This window comes from Aquarana catesbeiana, linkage group LG08 (genome assembly GCF_042186555.1).
Source record: "Aquarana catesbeiana isolate 2022-GZ linkage group LG08, ASM4218655v1, whole genome shotgun sequence".
NCBI lineage: Eukaryota > Metazoa > Chordata > Amphibia > Anura > Ranidae > Aquarana > Aquarana catesbeiana.
Genome location: NC_133331.1, coordinates 147,512,750 through 147,535,996, shown reverse-complemented (window position 1 = coordinate 147,535,996; position 23,247 = coordinate 147,512,750). Strand labels below are relative to the sequence as shown.

The 23,247-nt window shown below is 42.0% G+C and overlaps 1 protein-coding gene across 3 annotated transcripts in view; it reads right to left on the bottom strand.

The window, feature by feature from the left end:
• Nucleotides 1-23,247, bottom strand: part of MICU1 (mitochondrial calcium uptake 1) — a 524,563-nt gene that overhangs the window by 229,169 nt on the left and 272,147 nt on the right. For all 3 annotated transcript variants that reach the window (XM_073596557.1, XM_073596558.1, XM_073596556.1), the window contains one exon: nt 12,749-12,863. In XM_073596557.1, the coding sequence (XP_073452658.1) occupies nt 12,749-12,863 (115 nt within the window). The remainder of the gene's footprint in view (nt 1-12,748; nt 12,864-23,247) is intronic.

Below are 23,247 nucleotides of genomic sequence, written 5' to 3'. Positions count from 1 at the left end.
AGTCTCTGACCATCTCCTGTAGCATGTCCGCAGTCTCTGACCATCTCCTGTAGCATGTCCGCAGTCTGACCATCTCCTGTAGCATGTCCGCAGTCTGACCATCTCCTGTAGCATGTCCGCAGTCTCTGACCATCTCCTGTAGCATGTCCGCAGTCTCTGACCATCTCCTGTAGCATGTCCGCAGTCTCTGACCATCTCCTGTAGCATGTCCGCAGTCTCTGACCATCTCCTGTAGCATGTCCGCAGTCTCTGACCATCTCCTGTAGCATGTCCGCAGTCTCTGACCATCTCCTGTAGCATGTCCGCAGTCTCTGACCATCTCCTGTAGCATGTCCGCAGTCTCTGACCATCTCCTGTAGCATGTCCGCAGTCTCTGACCATCTCCTGTAGCATGTCCGCAGTCTCTGACCATCTCCTGTAGCATGTCCGCAGTCTCTGACCATCTCCTGTAGCATGTCCGCAGTCTCTGACCATCTCCTGTAGCATGTCCGCAGTCTCTGACCATCTCCTGTAGCATGTCCGCAGTCTCTGACCATCTCCTGTAGCATGTCCGCAGTCTCTGACCATCTCCTGTAGCATGTCCGCAGTCTCTGACCATCTCCTGTAGCATGTCCGCAGTCTCTGATCATCTCCTGTAGCATGTCCGCAGTCTCTGACCATCTCCTGTAGCATGTCCGCAGTCTCTGACCATCTCCTGTAGCATGTCCGCAGTCTCTGACCATCTCCTGTAGCATGTCCGCAGTCTCTGACCATCTCCTGTAGCATGTCCGCAGTCTCTGACCATCTCATGTAGCAGGTCCGCAGTCTCTGATCATCTCCTGTAGCAGGTCCGCAGTCTCTGATCAACTCCTGTAGCAGGTCCGCAGTCTCTGATCATCTCCTGTAGCAGGTCTGCAGTCTCTGATCATCTCCTGTAGCAGGTCCGCAGTCTCTGATCATCTCCTGTAGCAGGTCCGCAGTCTCTGATCATCTCCTGTGTCATGTTCGCAGACTCTGATCGTCTCCTGCAGTAGGTCTGCAGTCTCTGACCATCTCCTGTAGTATGTCTAGAGCTCTGGAGCTCCTCTGCTGTCTCTTTTTTTCTTAAGAACAGATAGAATTAAAAAAATGGAGTTCTCCTGACTACTTGAATTTTTTTTTATGAAAACCATGTGCACTTGCGGACTTGCGCTGTAATTGTGATGCATCGTGATGCATCGCGGTATCGAATCGTTGATATGATAATCGAATCGTGAGGCCAGTGAAGATGCGCACCCCTATAATACACCAGGCTCTACATTATACACCAGGCTCTGTACATCATATACCATTCTGTACATCATATACCAGGCTTTACATTATACACAGGGCTCTGTACATCATATAACAGGCTGTACATTATACACCGGGCTCTATACATCATATATCAGGCTTTACATTATACACCGGGCTCTACACATCATATACCAGGCTCTACATTATACACAGGACTCTGTACATCATATACCAGGCTCTACATTATACACAGGACTACCAGGCAGTGCAGAGTATAACAAACGGATTTGAGAATCCTGCAGTCTATTGCATAGTGATCAAAGAATTCTGAAGAGTATTACAGGACTGGGTTTCGGGGGTTGGTACTACTGATTGCAGAACCTACAGAGTATTACACAGGACTTATTGGGGGATGAGGGGGCTGGTATCAAGGAACTCTGCAGAGTATTACACAGATAACTTTCTGTAGGAGGCAGGCATCATTGCTCAATGAACTCTGCAGAGTATTGTACAGAGCTTTCTTAAGAGGCTGGTATCCCTGATCATTGAACTCTGCAGAGTACTGCATAGGGTTGGCTATGTGGGCTGATATCAGTGATCAGAGAACTCTGCTGGGTATTGCACAGGGCTGGCTATGTGGGCTGATATCAGTGATCAGAGAACTCTGCAGAGTATTGCACAGGGCTGGGCTGGCTATGTGGGCTGATATCAGTGATCAGAGAACTCTGCAGAGTATTGCACAGGGCTGGGCTGGCTATGTGGGCTGATATCAGTGATCAGAGAACTCTGCAGAGTATTGCACAGGGCTGGGCTGGCTATGTGGGCTGATATCAGTGATCAGAGAACTCTGCAGAGTATTGCACAGGGCTGGGCTGGCTATGTGGGCTGAACTCTTGAGAACTCTTGCATTGAAAGATATTTGGTATGGTAACTGTCTGAACAGTGCAAAAGTTCTACAAAATGTAAACCATGTGCTGAGCCTCAGTGAGTCTCTCCTCTCCTTATCTTACAGCTGCGCTCGGGCAATGCGAAGCACAGCGCTGCCGACGTCACTTCCGGGTTCCCTGGAACAGGGAATCCGGAAGTAACCTATATCACAAAGCTTTGAACAACACAGCTCCAGCCAGTGGGCGGAAGCTGACCAGCGCTTTGGTTTGCGCCGCAAAGCAGGCTGAAATCCTGCAAATGAAGCGCCATGTCTGCAATCTCGTGATTGCATTGACGTGGCGCTTCCCATAGTGCACTGTGTCCGGCACCCAGCCACAGCGCACTTAGTTAAAGGACTTTTTTTCTCATTTTTTTTTCTTAAAGGGCCTTTTTTTTAATCTTTTTTTGTGACTACAGGAAGGGGGGGGGGGCGAGCGCCCCCTATAGACGGGCCGCCACTGTCCTCTCTAAACATTGCTTTCATTCTTTCTTTCTTAATGAGAAAATCATGCTTCTCTCCGAATGACTTTTTCAGGGCAAGAAAAAGGTAACCTATTTAAAATTTGCAAAAATACAGCCAAAACATCTTAAAATAATTTTCTAAAACTGTTTTATTCTTCTCTTTTTTTTACTCTCCCAAATATTTCTAGCCAGGACTGCTGATTATTTACTGAACCACTGAGTCATGACTTAAATTAAGTAGATTATGTCAAGCACTACAGAGCACTGGAGGTTTAATGGAAACCTAATTTTAAATTGTTACTAAGTGAACTGCCTATGCACTGAAAACGCCAATCACAGACTGCAATTACTTTTCTTACCAAGGGCAAAAGGGTAATGGGGACACAAAACATTTTTTTTGCTAAAAGTAACAACCAAGTACATTTTATACTATAGTATATTACCAAATCTGGTTGATAAAAACATATTAGCTATTTAGCAAAGAGCTGCAATTTCATATGAAAATCATCAGAAAAAAAAATATTTTTAGATCATATCAGTTTTTGAGCCCAGAAATTATTAGCCAATTTTTTTCAGACCCCTATTTCTTAGTAATGGGAGTATGCCGCTTTAAAGTGTATGTCAAGCCAAAGAAAAAAAGCAGTACATCTCTGCAATACATGCACATTCCCCATATTTAATCTCTTTAAAGACTCTACAAAGAAAAAATAGGATTTTTGACCATTAAAATAATTTTCTTGGAGTGCATTACAAGACACAGAATCAGAAAGTCTTAGACCATGGGTTATGCAGCTGTCTTCAGGTGACTGTACACTGGCAAACAAAACTGTAAGGACAGCCCTAATATACAAAGAGCAGCTTGAAGCACCTTACAACCTAAACTGGCATCAGTTGGGGCCTGAATATCCCTGGTTAAAACTTTAATGTGTGAATAGAAGACCAGGTGGCAGCCTTACAAATTTTCCAGACAGATGATAGATGCTGAAAAGCCCACGAAGCGCTAACAGATCTGGTTGAGCATGCCCTTACAGGAAAAGGTGGAACCCTATCCTATAGACTAAAGGTTTGAATGATAAGCTGTCTAATCCACCTAGCAACAGTGAAACGAGAGGCAGGATGTCCTATCCTGGGACCTTTAGTAATCAAAAGGGCAAATCTGAATGTCTAAGAGAAGCTGTAGCTGAGACACACAGCACATACGCAATCCAGACAATAGAGAAATCGCTCTAGAATGTTTTGGAGCAGGACAGAGAGAGGGAAAAGTACTGGTTAAGGTGGAAGAAGGAAGCAGCCACAAAACAAAACGAGGGCTAAGATAACCTTATTCCTATGTAAAACTAGGAAGGGATCTTTAAAGGATAAAGCCGCTAACACAGGGACTCGCCTTGCAGATGAGAAAGAAATGAAGAAGTGAGTTTAAAAAGGGGAATATCCCCAACAGGTTTACAAGGTGGTTGCTGAAGGATCAACAAAACCAGGTTAAGATCTCACAGTGTCAAAGACAGGCTGGCATCCTTTTTGAGCACATTCCAGGTCATCAGGAGAAGGGATTTTCCCTGAATCCAGTTCTGGGTAGGAAATCCATAACATCAGGGCAAACCTGGTTTGGCTGGTCCTGCAAAAGGGGCCATCTGCAGATTGAGTCTGCTTATTCAACACTTTCTGTGCCAGAAAGTGGAGTTTAAATCTGGAGTGAAAGTGGGCAAATGGTACAGCCTTGGCATAATCTTCTATTAGTCCCAGAACCCTCATCCCAAAGCAAATGGTTGGGTTGCTTCTGAGAATTAAAGTCAACAGAGCCTATTTATGGTCACTGCTTCTGATGTAAGGGGGAATCGGATGGGGATCCTGATGTAAGAAGGGACTCAGTGATGTAAGAGGGGGGCTCAAAGGGGACACTGATGTAAGGGGTGAGGGGGGTGGACTCTGGTTGGGATTTTTTCTGCCAGAAATGCACTTAGCTCAAATTCTTTTGTAGGCCGACAACATTTCATGGACTGAGTGTTGTCAGCCCTACCCATTTTCTGTTGTTAAACTATGCAAAAACTAAGGGACTCTTAGCAAGTTTGAAGAGGACACAGGACAGCCCCAAATTGCAGACAAGAGCAACGGGTTTTTTTGCACTTACCAAATATAACAAAATGTTTTCAATGATATGTTAACCCCTTGTTGTCATCATCATAATAGTCATGTTGGTGGCAGCACTGGGCCACTATAGTAGTCAGGAGTTTGTTTACCTTTTCTCTGCAAGCTTTTTTAAAAGTTATTTGGGTAGCTGTAAAGCACTACATCTGTGTGAAGGAGCAGCCTTTTCCCCCTTCTCCCACTATGTGTCTTAGGCTCACCGGTCAGGATCTCAAAGGCAGGTGTCAGAATGGAGATAGGTGGAGAATCAGCTGGGAGTTCAGTAGTATGAACACAGAAGTGCTCAGCTAGGAGCTTAGAGCTGTTGGAACTATAAAAATACAGTGAAATAAAATAAACGTAAAAAAAAAAGGTTACAAGTCCCCATGTACATACACATACAAAAGGCAAATCCTTATTAAAATGGTTATTGGTACTCACCCCAGATGCTGGAGTGGGAGCAATAATTCTAGGGTCATCATTTACTATGTAATCTAAATGGATGAACTGTAAAAACGTTTGAATTATTTCTCTGTGCGCACAGAGGTTTGATACATTTGTCATTTTTATTTAATCACTAGCCGACCAGCGCACAATGATGTACGTCGGCACAACGGCACGGCTGGGCAAATGGGCGTACAGGTACGTCCACTTTAAATCGTGGCATTGTGGTATACAAGGCATTTTCCCGTTCTGCCTAGTGACATGACAGGGAGCTACTGCTCCCTGTCATCGGGAGCAGTGATTGCTGCCATGTCAGTGGAAGCCCATTCCATCCCCCCAGTTAGAACACACTTAACCCCTTGATCGCCCCCTAGTGTTTAACCCCTTCCCTGCCATTTACACAGTAATCAGTGCATTTTTATAGCACTGATAGCTGTGTAAATGACAATGGTTCCAAAATGGTGTCAAAAGTGTCCGATGTGTCCACCATAATGTCATAGTCACGATATAAATCGCAGATCGCCGCCATTACGAATAAAAAAAATGAATAATAAAAATGCTATTACTCTACCCCCTATTTTGTAGACGCTATAATTTTTGCACAAACCAATCAATATACGCTTATTGCGATTTTTATTACCAAAAATATGTAGATGAATACATATCGGCCTAAACTGAGAAAAAAAAATTAGATTTTTTTATATATTTTTTGGGGATATTATAGCAAAAAGTAAAAAATAAAGATTTTTTTTTCCCAAAATTGTTGCTACTTTTTTGTTTATAGCGCAGAAAATAAAAACCGCAGAGGTGATCAAATACCGCCAAAAGAAAGCTCTATTTGTGGGGAAAAAAAAGGACGTCAATTTTGTTTGGGTGCAACGTCACACGACCGCGCAATTGTCAATTAAAGCAACACATTGCCATATCCCAAAAAGTGCTCTGGTCAGGAAGGGGGTAAATCCTTCCGGGGCTGAAGTGGTTAACATAGCTTCATTTTTTATATTGTATTAAAAAAATGATATTATTTTGTGTTTGTGTGCACTAACATTTATTTGAGTTTAATTGTTGCTAATGCTGTTGATAAACAATATTGTAGCTATCATGCAACATATAAAGCTGCAGGTGCCAACATTTTTTGTGCAAAGTCTCTGCTTTCAAAAAATACTTAATGTTTTGGGTGTTTAAGGAAATCTTCAGGCCTAAAACGTACATTTAAAAGCACAGTGGCTAAGTGGTTACCACTTCTGCCAAGCAGCACTAGGGTCGTCAGTTTTAATACCAGCCACAGGAAAACCTGCTTGAGTTTGCATTTTCTCCCTGTGCGGGTTTCCTCCAGTTATTCCGGTTTCCTCCTACACTCCAAAGACATGCTGGTAGGTTAACTGGCTCCTGTCTAAATTGGCCCTAGTATGTGTAAGTGTGAATGTGAGATCTTAGATTGTAAGCTTCTTGAGGGCAGGGACTGATGTGAATGTACAATATAGGTGTGAAGCGCTGCATAAATTTATGGAACTATATAGGCACCTGTAAAAAATAAATTATAACCAATAAAATAATACATTTAAAGGTTAAATCCAACTTCGGGCAAACAACTTTAACCACTTCATTACTGGGCACTTTTACCCCCTTCCTTCCCAGACAAATTTTCAGCTTTCAGCGCTCTCACACTTTGAATGACAATTGCACGGTCATGCTACACTGTACTCAAATTAAATTTTTATAATTTTGTTTACACAAATAGAGCTTTCTTTTGGTGCTATTTCTTCATCATTTGTTCTTTTTAAATTTTTGCGATAAACGGAAAGAGCGAAAATTTTGGAAAAAAACAATATATTCTACTGTTTTAAAAGAAATACAATGAAATCAAATTTTGACATAAAATTAGGCCAGAATGTATTGTGCTATGTGTTTTTTGGTAAAAAAAAATATCCTGATAAGTGTATAATAGGTTTGTGTGATCACTGACAGATGTGCGCAGATAATCATGTACAGATGTGCGCAGATGATCACGGACAGATGATTTTACTGGGACATATGTGGCACAGATGTTTTTACTGTGTGGGGACACTGTTTTGGGAACACTAGGCCAGTGATAAGTATGTAAAAAGTTGTAAAAAACAGCTTATACTCACTGATCACTGGCCGGCTGCAGAGATCTGCTCTCCTTCTCACTGACAAGATCCATGTGATGAGGAGAGGTGATCGCCTAGCAACCGGCTATCTATTTACATCACATGATGGCTGTGATTGGACACAGCCATCATGTGATCAGGAGGGCCAATCACAGAGCCCTCCTGCCGATCTGAGATGCGCCTTGTCCGGGTGACGTGAGCTCATCGGGATCACGTGGAGCCACAATCCCAAGCCTTATGAGGGAGGTTCAGAAACGTCCACTCAGAAGGAGGAAGAGCCCGCCCGGTCGTTTACGTGCAGTGGCCGGGTGGGAAGGTGTTAAACAGTGCATTGTGCATCAATTACGTTACTGCTCAGTCTTGATTTCAAACAACTCTTCCTAAACCACCCTGCAGTGTAATGGATCAAAGTCACAGTTTTCTTTATGAGCCAAGCCAATTTCCTGCCCTGGGGACCAGGCATTTTTCCCTGTCCATTATCTTGCTGGGCACTGGTACCCTCAGTGCCTCCATGAGTCCTCCTGCTTCTGGAGCCTATGAAAGAATACCTGGTCGCTGGAAACATCACCTCCACCAGACAGGAAGTGTCTACAACAACCAGGCAGTGATGTGGCCACTCAAAAAATAACCCCAGGAAGTAAACAGAAGATGAGAGAAGGATCATCACATGATAGGCATTTGGACAGTTTTTTTTTCATTTCAGAGCTTAGAGTTTGGTGGGAGGTAGGGCTGGGAGGGGGTTGCGAATATCCCGAAGTTTTTTGCATGGGACTGTTAACTTTTTTTTTTTAACATCATGCATTCATTTAAAGGTGTGGTTAAGAACCAAAACTATACAGAAGTTGTCGCCACAAGCAGCGCTGTCATCCATGTATGTGAGCCTTCAGATGGACGATAAGACAATGTGCCGGACATGAGCTTTGTTAGCATATTACTCTCTGCTCATCTTTCTAATGCTAGTGCTTATGAGAACTGTACTTCTATGGTTGCCAGCATGAAAACATGGCAAAGGAAGAGTCTCTGAAAACCATAGATGTGCTCAAGGCAAGAGCAATGATTTGAAGGCACTCTGCATATTGATTAGGAATGTTGAAGGACAAGCAATTGGAGGGGATGATAAGGGATTATATCCAAGATTTCAGTAATGAAAACTATCATTAGCTGTAATCAGCATGGATTCATGAAGAATTGTTCTTGCCAGACCAATCTATTAACCTTCTATGAAGAAGGGAGCTGCCATCTAGATAAAGGAAGGGCTGCGAATGTGGTGTATCTAGATTTTGCAAAGGCATTCAATACAGTTCCCCACAAGCGTTTACTGTACAAACTAAAGTATGTAGGCATGGACCATAGGGTGAGTCAGATTGAAAACTGGCTACAGGGGTGAGTTCAAAGGGTGGTGATAAACGGGGAGTACTCGGAATAGTCTGCTGTGGAAAGTGGGGTCCCCCAGAATTCTGTCCTGGGACCAATTCTGTTTAATCTTTTCATAAACGATCTGGAGGGTGGGATAAACAGCTTACTCTCAGTATTTGCAGACAATACAAAGTTAAGTAGGGCAATAACTTCTACGCAGGATGTGGAAACCTTAGAAGAAAACCTACACAAATTAATGGGATGGCCAACTACATGCCAAATGAGGTTAATGTTGAAAAATGTTAGGTAATGCATTCGGGTGCCAAAGATATGAATGCAATTTACTCACTAGGGGGAGAACCTTTGAGGGAATCTATGATGGAAAAGGACCGGTGGGGGGCCTAGTAGAAAACTGGCTGAGCAATGGTATGCAATGTCAAGCTGCTGCAAGCAAAGCCAACAAAATATTAGCATGCATTAAAAAGGAGATTCACTCCAAAGATAAAATGATAATTCTCCCACTATATAAGACTCTGGTCCGGCCGCACCTGGAGTATGCCATCCAGTTCTGGGCACCAGTCCTCAGGAGGGACGTGCTGGAATAGGAGAGAGTCCAGAGAAGGGCAACAAAGCTAATTAAGGGACTGGAGGATATCAGCTATGTAGAAAGACTAAAAGCATTGAATTTATTCTTTTTGGAGAGGAGACGCTGGAGAGGGGATATGATATCAATGTACAAATACCCTACTGGTGACCCTAGAAAAAGGAAACAACTCTTCAGTGAAAGGGAGTTTAAAAAGACACGCGGCCCTTCACTAAAATTAGAAGAGAAGTGGTTTAACCTCAAACTGAGTAGAGGGTACTTTACTGTCAGAGCGATAAGGATGTGGAATTCCCTTCCACAAGCAGTGGCATCAGCAGGGAGCATCAATAATTTTAAAAACTATTAGATGGGTACCTCAACGATCACAACATACAGGGGTATACAATGTACTATTAACGTGAACGCACACACACAGGTTGAACTGGATGGACTTGTGTCTTTTTTCAACCTCACCAACTATGTAACAGTAGACTCAGTATTTGCACTTAGGGTAACATTCTACATATAAAAATTGTTAAAGAGGGTTTAAAACTTCTTTAAGATAGGTCAGTATTAGCATTCAATGTTAGAGGAATTAATTTAATTGTAAGGGCTAAGAAGGTCATAAGTGTGGGGGAGAGGGCAGAAGGGGACGTGTCACCGTCGGTCCATATTTAGTGCAGCTGAGCCCAGTGACTCAAAGCTATGAACCCCCAGAGTGCTGGAAGTTCAGCAGCTTGAAGAGTACAGGGCAGCCCTGCACTGAATATTTATACAGAATACAGCCACTTGTACATCACAGGACATAATATATTACAGGTAAGTAATGTAATTAAAGCTTTAGAGAAAACATACTTTTTTTTTTTTTTTTTTACTAAAGTTAAGCTTTAAAGCTTAAATCCAGTCAAGATAAAAAAAAAAAAAAAATCAGCACAAGGGACATAACTGGTTCTACAGCTTCTATGAATGAAACACAATCTATGAATGGAGAGGGTGGGAAAAGCCAGGCACTCTCTATGAGGGTGTCAGCTACCACAGTTCGATTAACCCATGCAGCACTGGAAGACTTCAGCACCAGGGAGGAGGGGCAGAAAAGGAGGTATAAGCACGGGGGACACATTCTATTGACTGTAAAGTTATGTCCCTTGTGCCGATTTTTGTGTTGACTGAACTTGGGCTTTAAAGCAGAACTAAACGTAATAAATGCAAGACATGCAATGTCTCTTCTGCAATAAAGTAGATCCTACCTCCCTATCCTCAATCCTCCCCAGAATGTACACTGAGCTGCACATGCAACTTACATTTCGCATGCAATTTATAGTCCAGCACACTGATGTCATCCCACACCAGCCAAAGACCAGTACCTGGAAGAACCTGGGGACAAGATGCCAGCGAAGGACCTCAAGGGCATTGGGCCAATGCAACTAAGGTAAGCATTTGTGCTTTTAGTTCTTCAGGTCAGGGTAAAATTTAAGGGTTATGTGAGAAGTTTAATGCTGTTGGGAAACTTCTACAAAAGGTACACAGACACCCGACATAAACTTGAGTAGATTTTGTTTTAAATATTTTTTACTGGTTTTGTTAATAAAAAAATGTCAGGCAATGAAACAATAAATGTATGTGCGTTCTATATTTTATATTAGTAAACAAAACAATCAGAAGGTATCCTTAGCCCAATTGTGTCTTCATAGTCTATTTCTAGTGTTGACAGCTGTTATTTCTCTCAAAAGTAGATCAAGAGAAGAACAGAGACATTGGCCTAGGGACAATTACAGGTAAAGGCTAGAGGTTATAAAAGGGTGGGTTCACATGATAAGGATATAAAGCAATTAAAATGAGTAGTGGCAGTGGGGATTCCCTGATCTGACTTTGACTGGCAATCTATGTTAGGTCATACCAAAGCCGAATATTGGGCGGTATTAGCCAGTTCAACAAGAAACTGGCCAACATTTGGTCCAGGTGTATGTCAGCCGGTCCGGCTTCTGTTCAAGGGGCATGACCAAAAAAGGTATGCCAATCGGCATCCAAACAGGACTCTCAGCCAATGACAGAGCGATGACCAGTGTGTTTTCGGCGGGGGGTAGTCCGCCTGCTAGAACACAAAACCTCAGCGGGGGGAGATTGCTGTACTAACATCAGATCATTAGTATAGCAGCTGCTCTGGAGCAGCTTAGTTTTATTTTTGTTCAGCCTGCTGGGTTGAAAGAAAAAAAAAACTGCTAGTGTGTACCAGTATAAAAATCGTGCCCCTGGAAAACATCAACCTACGACGAAACGCATAGGGTGGAGAGACACGCTGGCGTCACCAACTCCCACGTGTTACGGAAGGACGGCTTGTTTGTTTGTGTGGCGGCTGACACACCAAACCTAATGCCCATTTGCTCAGCTGATGCTGTAAGTGCAATACTTTTTACTACAATAAATGTCTAAAAGGTTTTTATACTATGTGGAGCATTTTTGTCTTTTTAGGAGTATTTATACTTAACACAGTGACAAGTGACGTTCCAGGAGAGCTCCCTTATTCGGTGAAAGGCCCTAGCTGAGTTTAAGCCATAAGCGCAAGCGACCCCTTGTAATGAGGGGTCCACAGCAGCTGGTAAGAAAGTTTTTCAGCTTTTCGTGGAGGCACTGACGCACAAGATCACTTTGAGGTGGTGGATGGTGAAGATCATTACTAGAAATATTCAAGATCCACCATTACATCACTTTTTTTTGTTTAAATAATCACTCTGGTTTAGGCCAGTTTATCATGTGTTCACATCTTCCATTATTTAGCGCGATTCTGTATATTTTTACATATTTTTGTCTCTATCCCATAGGAGAAGTGCTGCTCAATTTATGTGTCTATGAGGTTACTTTTTAGCGCATTTTTTTCACTTTAATTTTAGTGTGTACCAGGATTAAAAGGATAAGTCAAGCTTGGATCACAGCAGTACAATTCGTTTTGCACTCCTGTGACCCGTTTTCACAGAGAGTGGTCTGAAGTCCACTCTCTGCCGACATCACCAGGATCAGTCCAGGCACTGCGTCATCCCAACTTCGGCAGTCTGGATCCGCCAGGTGCCTGGACTGATAGGCGTCTCAGCAAGCCACTGAGATGGCCGCTCCCTGCCCCTTCACAGCTCAGCGCTCCAATGAGCGTGGAGGAGCAGAGCAGGAGAGATGCTGACTGACAGCCAGCGGCTTTCCGCTCGGGGAGGTGAGAGAACCGAGCCATTGGCGATTTTTCGATCACTCGGTTCTCAGTAAAGAGGCAGCGGGGGACATATGCAGCATGGGTCCGATGCTACATCCACCTAGGTACGTATGAATATAGGGATAAAAAAAATTCCATACTTCTCTTAAGATTTTTAGGCACTGGCAGCATAACTATAAAAATGTCACTATGTACAGTATGGACTTAAAAAGACATTACATTGCTAGTATTGCATTTTTTCTACAACACTTTTGAAATTGCCATACTCACTTGAAAGAACTGTGGTAAGAAAAATGTAATCAGAGAATGAGATAAGTCCACATTCACCTAGCGCAAAGAAGATACTGTCTTCATCGGCAAACTTCTCTCGCTCTTGGGAAAATTTCTGTTAATAATAAAAACAGAATAGCCCAGTATTAGAAGAGAACAAACAACAAGTGTTAATTTTATCTGAGAATAACGAATTATACAACTTTCTCAGTTTTTGATGCTTTTAGTCTTGTGGATTATAGATTTAATTGCCTTCCATGGCATGTACATTATAAAATGCATTCAATTCTACAGCTGGAAATGCTCCCATATTCAAATAAGAGAACATTTTTTACATGCTTTTTTCCTCATATTGTTTGGGCATATTAAGAAAATTAATTCCAAAAGCTTCAAAAAAGCTGAAAGAGCACTACAGATTAGAAAGTTTATGAATGCTACAATTATAACAGTAGTTTCAAACAAGAATCTAGGTGTACACATATTTATTTAGAAAAAACACCGTATATACACAAGAAAAAAGGTCTACCAAAGTAAAAAAATTTCTTGCAAACAAAAAATGAAAGGTCATGCATCTGCCAGAGCAGGATTTGTGAACAGGCACAGAGATATCCAATAGAAGAACACGAGGGGAGGGGGGGGGGGGGGAAACACCACCACACTAGGGCCCAGTCCATAGACTTTGCTGTGCCCACTGGTTACCTCTGTCTAGCGAAGATCCAATCATATACAAGATAAAGGAAAGAAAATTGGTTAAATATGTACAAAGTGAATAATGACACAATATCAGAAAAAAAAAAAAAATATAATATATATATATATATATATATATATATATATATAAATATTTTTTTATTTTTATATATACACAAACAGAGTTGTTGGACATAATAAATTCACTATGGTTACAGCTGTGTAGACCAGATGGCTCTGTTTCACAGGGTACTGTGTTAGTTACCACCAAATTGATCGATGTTACTGTGTTACTGCGGCCAAAGGCAATTTCACAAATTTGCACATGTACATTTAATTTGAAAGTAAGCATTCGTATATCACTGATGACAGAAGTACATGTACTTATCATGGTTTTATTGATATCACATAATTTTTTGCTGTGTATATATGCTGTATGTAATAACCACAAAACACACAGAAGAAAAGATTGTTACCTGTTCCAAATCTAGACTGGTTTTAGCCATTCTAGTTACTAATTTTGAAATTAACCTGTGGCCAGGATATGGATATTTAAGCATTTACATATTATCAACCTCATAAAAGAAGAACTTCAAACAATTACAAATAATCACTTTCTGTAACATATTCTAGAGCTGCGCGATTAAAAGTTAAAAAAATGGGATCTCGATTAAACCCTCCTCACGATCTTAACACAGCATTTCCTCAATTCAGTGCAGAGAGCTCTCTGCTCACAGCTGACAAAAAAAAGTTTATCACAACATTGTCAGTGCTGGGAGATAACTATAAACAAAGTAACATTTAGTTCTTTTAGATCAAAGGAATGAACTTCCATCTGTAAATTAGGTCAGTTTAACCACTTAAAGACCAGGCCCTTTTCTTACACTTGTTGCTCACAAGTTAAAATCATTTTTTTTTTGCTAGAAAATTACTTAGAACCTCCAAACATTATATCTATATCTATATCTATCTATCTATCTATATTTAGCAGAGGCCCTAGAGAATAAAATGGTGGCTGTTGCAATATTTGTGCAGCGGTCTTTCATATGCAATTTTTTGGGGAAAAAATACACTTTAATGATAAAAAAAAACCTAAATTGTAAAATTAGCCTAATTTTTTTGAATAATGTGAAGATGATGTTACGCTGCGAGAATCGTAAGAGAATCGTCATCTTTATTCTAAGCAAAAAAATTGTGATTCTCATTTTAGCTAGAATCGTGCAGCTCTAACATATTCATTAAAAAATTATTTACACAGCCAGCTTGGTCATCTCCCAAGCCCACAGACTGTAATTGGAAAAGAAGGGAGTATCAGAATGATGAGCTTACCCCTTATCTCTATCTTCCGGTCAGCAGCTTCCTTGTCACTAAACGTGCATGCAGCACAGCTGACTGACCCCGATTCTCCCGCCCCCAACTATGGACTTGGAATTTCTATGGGTGCATACCTCTCAGAATGTAGTGTGCTGCAATGCACACTCCAGCATGTTGCCTTAGACAATGCACTGAAAATGAATGAGCTAAAATGCATGAGAATCTGAGGCAGGCTAAATCTAGGCAGCACAAAGCACTGTACCGGGGAGCCACTCGCAAAGAACTGCAGCTGAACCACAGCAAGTAATATGCCTTAAGGAAATGCAAGTGATGTGAATGGGCCCTGAATGCTAATACCAAGTCAAATTCAGGAACCTACTGGTTGCATTTACTGGTGTAATTTTATATGTGACCAAGTTCAACAAGACTGGACCATCAGTTTGACTTGTCAATACTGCACCAAAATCTTTAGGTTTGCAATGGTACAAATTACATGTTTTAAACTAGTAAAGAAATGCATTACTACACTGCAATGGTTAAAAAAAAAAAAAAAAATTGCAATGTTTAGATTTAAAGAATAATCTACAACAGTGCTTTGTTGACTAAGGGCTTGTTCACATGTGAGTTGATTATGAAGTATGAGGCAATGCTCATTAACGCTCCTATAGCATTTATGAGACACATTTTCATTGTGTTTATGAAGCATTTAAAATGCTTCAGGTATGTATTGTTTTTCTAGTGTGAAGTGCTTAAAGGGGAAGTGATGTAGTGAAAATTATCTGCTTTGTGGAGTGGTTGGGTTGTGGTGTGATAGCAGACATTTTTGTTTATTCTTTACAAGACTAATTTGTATACTTTGATCTCATCGACAGTTGGCTTGGTCCAGCTCGACTGCTGAAATAAAAAGCTTTGCTACTGCCAATAATGTTCTATGCCTCTGCTCCTGCCTGGCACTGTCAGTATTGCTGGCTGACTGGCTGATTTTGCCTTCACACAGAAGCAAATGGTGTTACTCCACAGCTGCCCTGGACAAACAAAGTGGCTGGAGTTGCTATGTCTTAGTTCTCTATTATTTCCAAGTACATTTTGTGATATGGGAGTGTCTACTGCCTCTCCCCCAATGCCCTATTAACACTTTATAAATACTTCAGTAATACGTCATAAATTCTCCAAGTGCCGTTAAGGTGTAGTTACAGAGCATTACCCATTTATTTTTTTTCTTTGTGATCAAGCCCAAAGGGCCAACAAACCAAAGGCTTAAAGTGGTTCTAAAGCCTTATGGTTTTTCACCTCAATGCATTTTATGCATTAAGGTGAAAAACCTTCTATGCTGCAGCTCACCCCCAGACCCCCTCTCCCACTTTGCCTTACCTGAGTCTGATCCGATCCAGCGATGCGCACGAGCGCAGCGGCTTCAGCCGCTGTCCCTGTCCTCATTAGATTGAAACAAGTAATAGCAGTTGACTCCTGATGCTATTAATTAAATCAAGTGACATGGGACTGGGGGGCGGGGCCAAGTCCCACTGTCTGTGTCAATGGATACAGCAGCGGGACTCCGGAGTCAGCCTGCACGGGTGCCCCAAGGAAAAGCAGCTTTCCGTGGGGGCACCCGATAAAGAGGAGGGGCTTGGAGCGCCATCGAGGGACCCCAGAATAAGAGGATCCGGCTGCTCTGTGCAAAACTATTGCACAGAGCAGCTACGTATAGGCACGTTTGTTATTTTTATTTAAAAAAAAACCTGAATGTTTACAAACACTTTGAGTTCTCAACAAAAAAAGCTATTAATAACATTCACATGTGCATATATAAATATTCATGCTAAATTTGGATATTTTACTTGCCAGTGACATTTTCTGGGTGGCTGAGCGCAAACTACATTTTCACATCATTGGGTCTTCAGAATACAGCGGGGACGGAACGTATTCAGACCCCCTTAAAGTTTTCACTCTTTGCAGCCATTTGCTAAAATCATTTAAAGTTCATTTAATGTACACACAGCACCCCATATTGACAGAAAAACACAGAATTGTTGACATTTTTGCAGATTTATTAAAAAAGAAAAACTGAAATCTCACATGGTCCTAAGTATTCAGACCCTTTGCTGTGACACTCATATTTAACTCAGGTGCTGTCCATTTCTTCTGATCATCCTTGAGATGGTTCTACAGCTTCATTTGAGCCCAGCTGTGTTTGATTATACTGATTGGACTTGATTAGGAAAGCAACACACCTGTCTATATAAGACCTTACAGTTCACAGTTAGAGCAAATGAGAATCATGAGGTCAAAAGGAACTGCCTGAAAAGCTCAGAGACAGAATTGTGGCAAGACACAGATCTGGTGTCAGGTCACCTTGAAGCTAGGTGACAGATGCACACCGTTGGGATCAGGAGTGCACCGCAAGGCAGTGGACCCTACGGCTGACTGCTGCGGATGGGAGTCCGGGTATAATGAAGGCAGGGCCCCCGGAACACCAACACGGATCCCATCGGGGTTAGAGCGTAGGATTTCCTGGGGCGAGGAGTCTAAGAGCCAGCAGGTGTTCACCAGAGCCTCTAGTGGTAAGGGTGGACTGGGCTGCAACTGGCTCCAGGTCGCAACCCCCAGGGTCCCCCAGCTCACACCCACAGTAGGCAACAGAAGGATAGGGATAGTAAAGAAATAAGCCAAGGTCAGGGCAACAAGCAGACAAGGACAACAGAGTACACGCCAAGGTTCAGGGTCACAGGCAAACAGGGATAGTCGGGGACACGCCAAAGGTCAGGGTCACGGGCAGACAAGAATAGTATAGAACACGCCAAGGTCGGTAACAGAAATAAACGTAGAGCACACGGCAGGCAGGAAGAGGAAGCCAAACACACAAAGGTTGATCAGCAGGGCTGACCTGCAGTGCAGAGGTTAATATAGAGTTCTCTGATAGGAGCTGGGGTGGAGCCATGCTAGAGGAGAGTTAATAAAAGCAGTCAGGTGAGAGACAGCTGGTCTTTGGAGATGAACACATGGAGACAGGTAAGCTGACAAACAAACTCTATTGCATAACCATGACATCTGGCCAAGGTTACAAAAAAATTCTGCTGCACTTAGGGTTCCTAAGAGCAGAGTGGCCTCCATAATCCTTAAATGGAAGATGTTTGGGATGACCAGAACCCTTCCTAGAGCTGGCCATCCAGCCAAACTAAGCTATCGGGGGGAGAAGAGCCTTGGTGAGGGAAGTAAAGAAGAACCCAAAGATCACTGTGGCTGAGCTCCAGAGATGCAGTCGGAGATGGGAGAAAGTTGTAGAAAGTCAACCATCACTGCAGCCCTCCACCAGTGGGGGCTTTATGGCAGAGTGGCCCGACGGAAGCCTCTCCTCAGTGCAAGACACATGAAAGCCCTCATGGAGTTTGCTAAAAAAAACACTCGAAGGACTCCAAGATGGTGAGAAATAAGATTCTCTGGTCTGATGAGACCAAGATAGAACTTTTTGGCCTTAATTCTAAGCGGTATGTGTGGAGAAAACCAGGCACTGATCATCACTTGTCCAATACAGTCCCAACAGTGAAGCATGGTGGTGGCAGCATCATGCTGTGGGGGTATTTTTCAGCTGCAGGTACAGGAAGACTGGTTGCAATCGAGGGAAAGATGAATGTGGCCAAGTACAGGGATATCCTGGATGAAAACCTTCTCCAGAGTGCTCAGGACCTCAGACTGGGCCGAAGGTTTACCTTCCAACAAGACAATGACCCTAAGCACACAGCTAAAATAACGAAGGAATGGCTTCACAACAACTCTGTGACTGTTCTTGAATGGCCCAGCCAGAGCCCTGACTTAAGCCCAATTGAGCATCTCTGGAGAGACCTAAAAATGGCTGCCCACCAACGTTTACCATCCAACCTGACAGAACTGGAGAGGATCTGCAAGGAGAAATGGCAGAGGATCCCCAAATCCAGGTGTGAAAAACTTGTTGCATCTTTCCCAAAAAAGACTCATGGCTGTATTATATCAAAAGGGTGCTTCTACTAAATACTGAGCAAAGGGTCTGAATACTTAGGATCATGTGATATTTCAATTTTTCTTTTTTAATAAATCTGCAAAAATGTCAACAATTCTGTATTTTTCTGTCAATATGGGGTGCTGCGTGTACATTAATGAGGAAAAAAAATGAACTTAAATGATTTTAGCAAATGGCTGCAATATAACAAAGAGTGAAAAATTTAAGGGGTTCTGAATACTTTCCGTCCCCTCTGTATATGGGGATTACTGGATAGTAACTTGCTTATGTCTAGCAATGTATCGGTCACCCAACTTACACATTTATTCCACATATCTTTTCAAGCTCCTGGAATGCTTTAACTAAAATCGTAAATATTATCAATACCTTTTTTTTTTTAGTAGCAATTTTCTATTCGGTTTACTGGTTCATAAAAAAAATTAAAAAAAAAAAGATTTGTTTATGGTGCACTCATTCACTGAGGTTTCTTGACAGATTCCTTATGCAACTGAAAATCCAGTACCCAAATTACATGTTTGTAGACAGATGTCAATCCTCTGTCATACTGTATATCTGTACATCAGATGCACAAATCGTCCTCATTACTTAAATTGCAAAATATCAGAGGTTCTCACTGTATTCCAAGTTTGTTTCCAGTGATATTTGAACTGCAGTTAATAAAAAATAAAATGTTTGTTCTGATAAGTGATTGCAGTACACACCACACTAACATGGTTATTTCCTGACAAGATGCTAGTGGTTTTTTTTTAGTGATGTCTTCAACAGCAGTTAGCTCTAACTGACCATTATCCACTAATAAACAACTAGAAAGATGTGTTCTATCTAAAATGTGTAAGGTGTGAAGTAAAGCATTAGATGAGACTAGCTTTGTATGATTCCAATTAGAGGACACGTTAGCTTCTCTATCACTCTGCAGGCTAATCTAAGATCTGCCATCACCTTTCACCATCGTATTTCACATTGTGCACAGAACAGTCTGTATCTGCAGATTAATTAATAATTAAATCGTCAATTAATTAATCAATTAATTGTCAATCAGCTGCTGCATTTGCAGGGACTGCATCCCTTTAGCTGTGATTTCCTATTGGAAGTGTCTCACCAAAAATGGCTTTTTTTGTTGCAGGGTATGCCTGATATCTGACTTTTATCATAGTCTAGACTTCTGGTAAAACTAATGAGCCAATCACACAAGCGGCAAATTATGTTTCTGTGGGGCATCCTGTACACATTCTGTATACAGAACACCTTCAAGTAGCCATATATTTAACAGAAAATTACTGAGCTGCAGATTGACAAGGAAAGGTCATATATATTTTTTGTTTTTTCCTATCTTTTTCCCAGGAAAGTGAAGGTATCCTTTAAGTTTTGGCCTGTATAGCAGAAGACTAATCCTCGGACAGATTGTTACAGCAGTCTCAACAGATAATCTCGACAGACAAGCATGATCTTGGCAGTTGCGTCTAAAAACATATAGGCAATTTTTGGGGGGTTGGAGTAGGGACGGTTTGGACCCCAGGTTATTGATAAACCCCCTAGGGCGAGTTCCCTTCACTTTCTGTCCTGGAGATGCAACAGGAAATGAAAACCAACTTACCCTGAGGGGAATACCCTTCTTACACAGTTGTTACTGGAACATGTGTCCCCATTGGAAAATTTACCCTAGTCTGTTGCTTTGGCAACAACTCCCCCCACTTTTTGTCTCAATAACAATGGTCACCATGACAAATAATAGAAGGGTAAATCTTTCCCAGTGGGAACATGCACATTTTGTGTAGGAAGTAATCAAAAAAGCCTTATATAGCCATCCACTTAAACTTATTGAAACAAACATTCTAGTTAAAGCGGAGTTGGGGGGGGGGGGGGTCGGGGGAGCAGTTACCTGCATAATCCAGGTATTTGCTCCCACTTCCGGGCATAGATCACCGCAGGCTCCGCGGTGATCTACGCCAGTCCGGCCCCTCCTCCGTCCCACACCCCCCCCACCGTCTTCTGGGAGACACACAGGTCCCAGAAGACAGCAGGGACCAGTGAGGACGTGCAGCGCAACTCGCACATGCGCAGTAGGGAACCAGGCTGTAAAGTCGCAAGGCTACACTTCTTGATTCCCTTACCGAAGATGGCGACACCTCCACCCGAGGGCAGAGGGACAGATCGGCTTCGGGTGAGGACATTGCGGGCGCCCTGGGCAGGTAATTGTCCATATTTTAAAAGTCAGCAGCTGACTTTTAAAATATGCAGAACTCCGCTTTAAAACTGAATTCCAGGTATTGCTATTTTTACATAGTTATAATGGTCCAACTGGGACCATTGTGACTATGCATATGCCAACTATGGCCAATCACTGTGGAAGATGTAAATCAGTGTCAGGAATCACTACTACAGTGATTGCTACCGGCTTCTGGGCACCATGCCAAGTGACTGCTCTGCTGCTAGTTAACACAGGAGGTTGTTCGCTCAGCACAGGTGCCATTCAGAGAACACTTAGCATTTTCACAAAGGTGGCCAAACATTCTCCAACTGGACAAGATGGAGATTGTAATGTCACCGCCCACCCTCTCTGCCTTGTCCAATCAGACAACACTTTGAGAACAAGCAGTGTTCTTTGAACAACACTTGTATTGAGCAAGCAACTTCCTTAATTCAGTAAGCAGCAGGGCAGCCACTCGGCACAAGACTTGAAAGCCAGCAGCAATCACTGTAGTAGTGGTGCTTACTACAGTAATTTCCGCCTTCCACAGGAATCGGCCAGGTATGCATAGTTACATTGGTACAAGTTTGATCAATGTAACTATGCAAAAATAGACATACCTGGAAGTCGGCTTTAAACATTAAAATTAATAAAATACCTGTGAATCTTAAGCAAAAACAGACAGGTTAGTAATCCATGCAGTTCCCACAACCAACCTACCTAGGCCCCAAAACGTGCCTGTATATTAATATATGAGACAACTTGACAGAGGGTTTAAACCTTCTCTGCTCTATCCAAATCTAATATGTCTTGCCTTTATATACGTTTTAAGTCGAGATCTTTTGTTTCACTTGCAAAAGTGAATAAGCTATTTCAGCGTTTTAGTTTTAGTTGTAAAAGTAGGTTAAAAAGCATAACTGTCTTAAGCCCTACCTTACATTTAGGCCAGTGAATAGAATTTGGAATATGCATTAACCACCTTCCACCCGGCCACTGTACATAAATGGCCAGGTGGTCCTTTCCTCATTCTGCGTGAACGTTAAGGAACGTCCCTCAGAACGAGTGCTCGCAGCACGGCTCAATCCTGTGATCATTATGATCACAGAATCCAGCTGAGCAGAGATTGGGATATGGGCACTGTGATTGGTCCTCCCGATCACGTGACGGCTGTGTCCAATCACAGCCATCACAATGTAAACAGAGACGCGTGTCTCTGTGACAGTTCTCCCAGCCTAGCTCAGTCGGGGGGGGGGGGGTATTGGGGGGGGGGGAATCTGCAGATCTGTGACAGCTCTCTGTGTGAGGATGATTTTACACAGAGAGCTGTTACAGATCACCCCACAAACAGTACACCAAGCCCCACTGATACCCCTGTCCCTATACACATTTCAGTGTCCCCAAAAAACATCTGTCTGTCCCCCATCACTGCCAACACCAAATGAAAACTGATTTGGGATATTTTTACCAAAGAAATGGAGCAGCATCATTTTGGTCAAAATTTATCAAGAGAAATTACTTATTTGCAAAATTTTATAACAGAAACTAAGAAAAATGCTTTTTTTTGAAAATTTCACTTTTTTTTTTTTTAATTTATTTGTAGCGTAAAAAATAAAAACCCCAGCGGTGATTAAATACCACCAAAACAAATCTCTTTTTGTGTGAAAAAAATGATAAAAATGTAATTTGGGTACAGTGTTACATGACTGCGCAATTCTCATTCAAAATGTGACAGCGCTGAAAGCTGAAAATTGGTCTGGGAAAGAGGGGGGTGAAAGTGCCCATTATTGAAATGTTAAACAGCATTAAACTGTTATAATTGAAATTTGTGTATAAATCACACATCGATTCCGGTAAAATATTTCACGCAGTTGCTATTTCTATGAACAGATATAATTTAAAATAAGAACTAGGCAGCACATTTTCTTTTGCTATGCTAATATGAAACTAGTTCACTCCCATCCTCAAGATAAAATCAGCTTGAGAAACTTATGAGCATCGCTAGTCAGCTTGGAATAACAAGCATTTGAACAAACGCTCTGTACAATAGTTAGACACTCTAGGCAATCTGATCCAATCAGTTTCATTATTGCTCAGGCTATTTATTGTAAGCCAAGAGAAGCCGCTGTAACAAAGCGGCAGGTTATCACTATTTGAATTACAGGAAAGCCTTTGATCCACAGCTTTGCTACAGATCTGAAAAAGAGGCTTGCCCTTTCAAACTGTTCAAAGATAGCACAGCAGAATTTAAAAAAAAAATCCAAAACTAAGAATTCTGAAACTAGTTCACAGAATGCCATATTTTTAAAACACTGG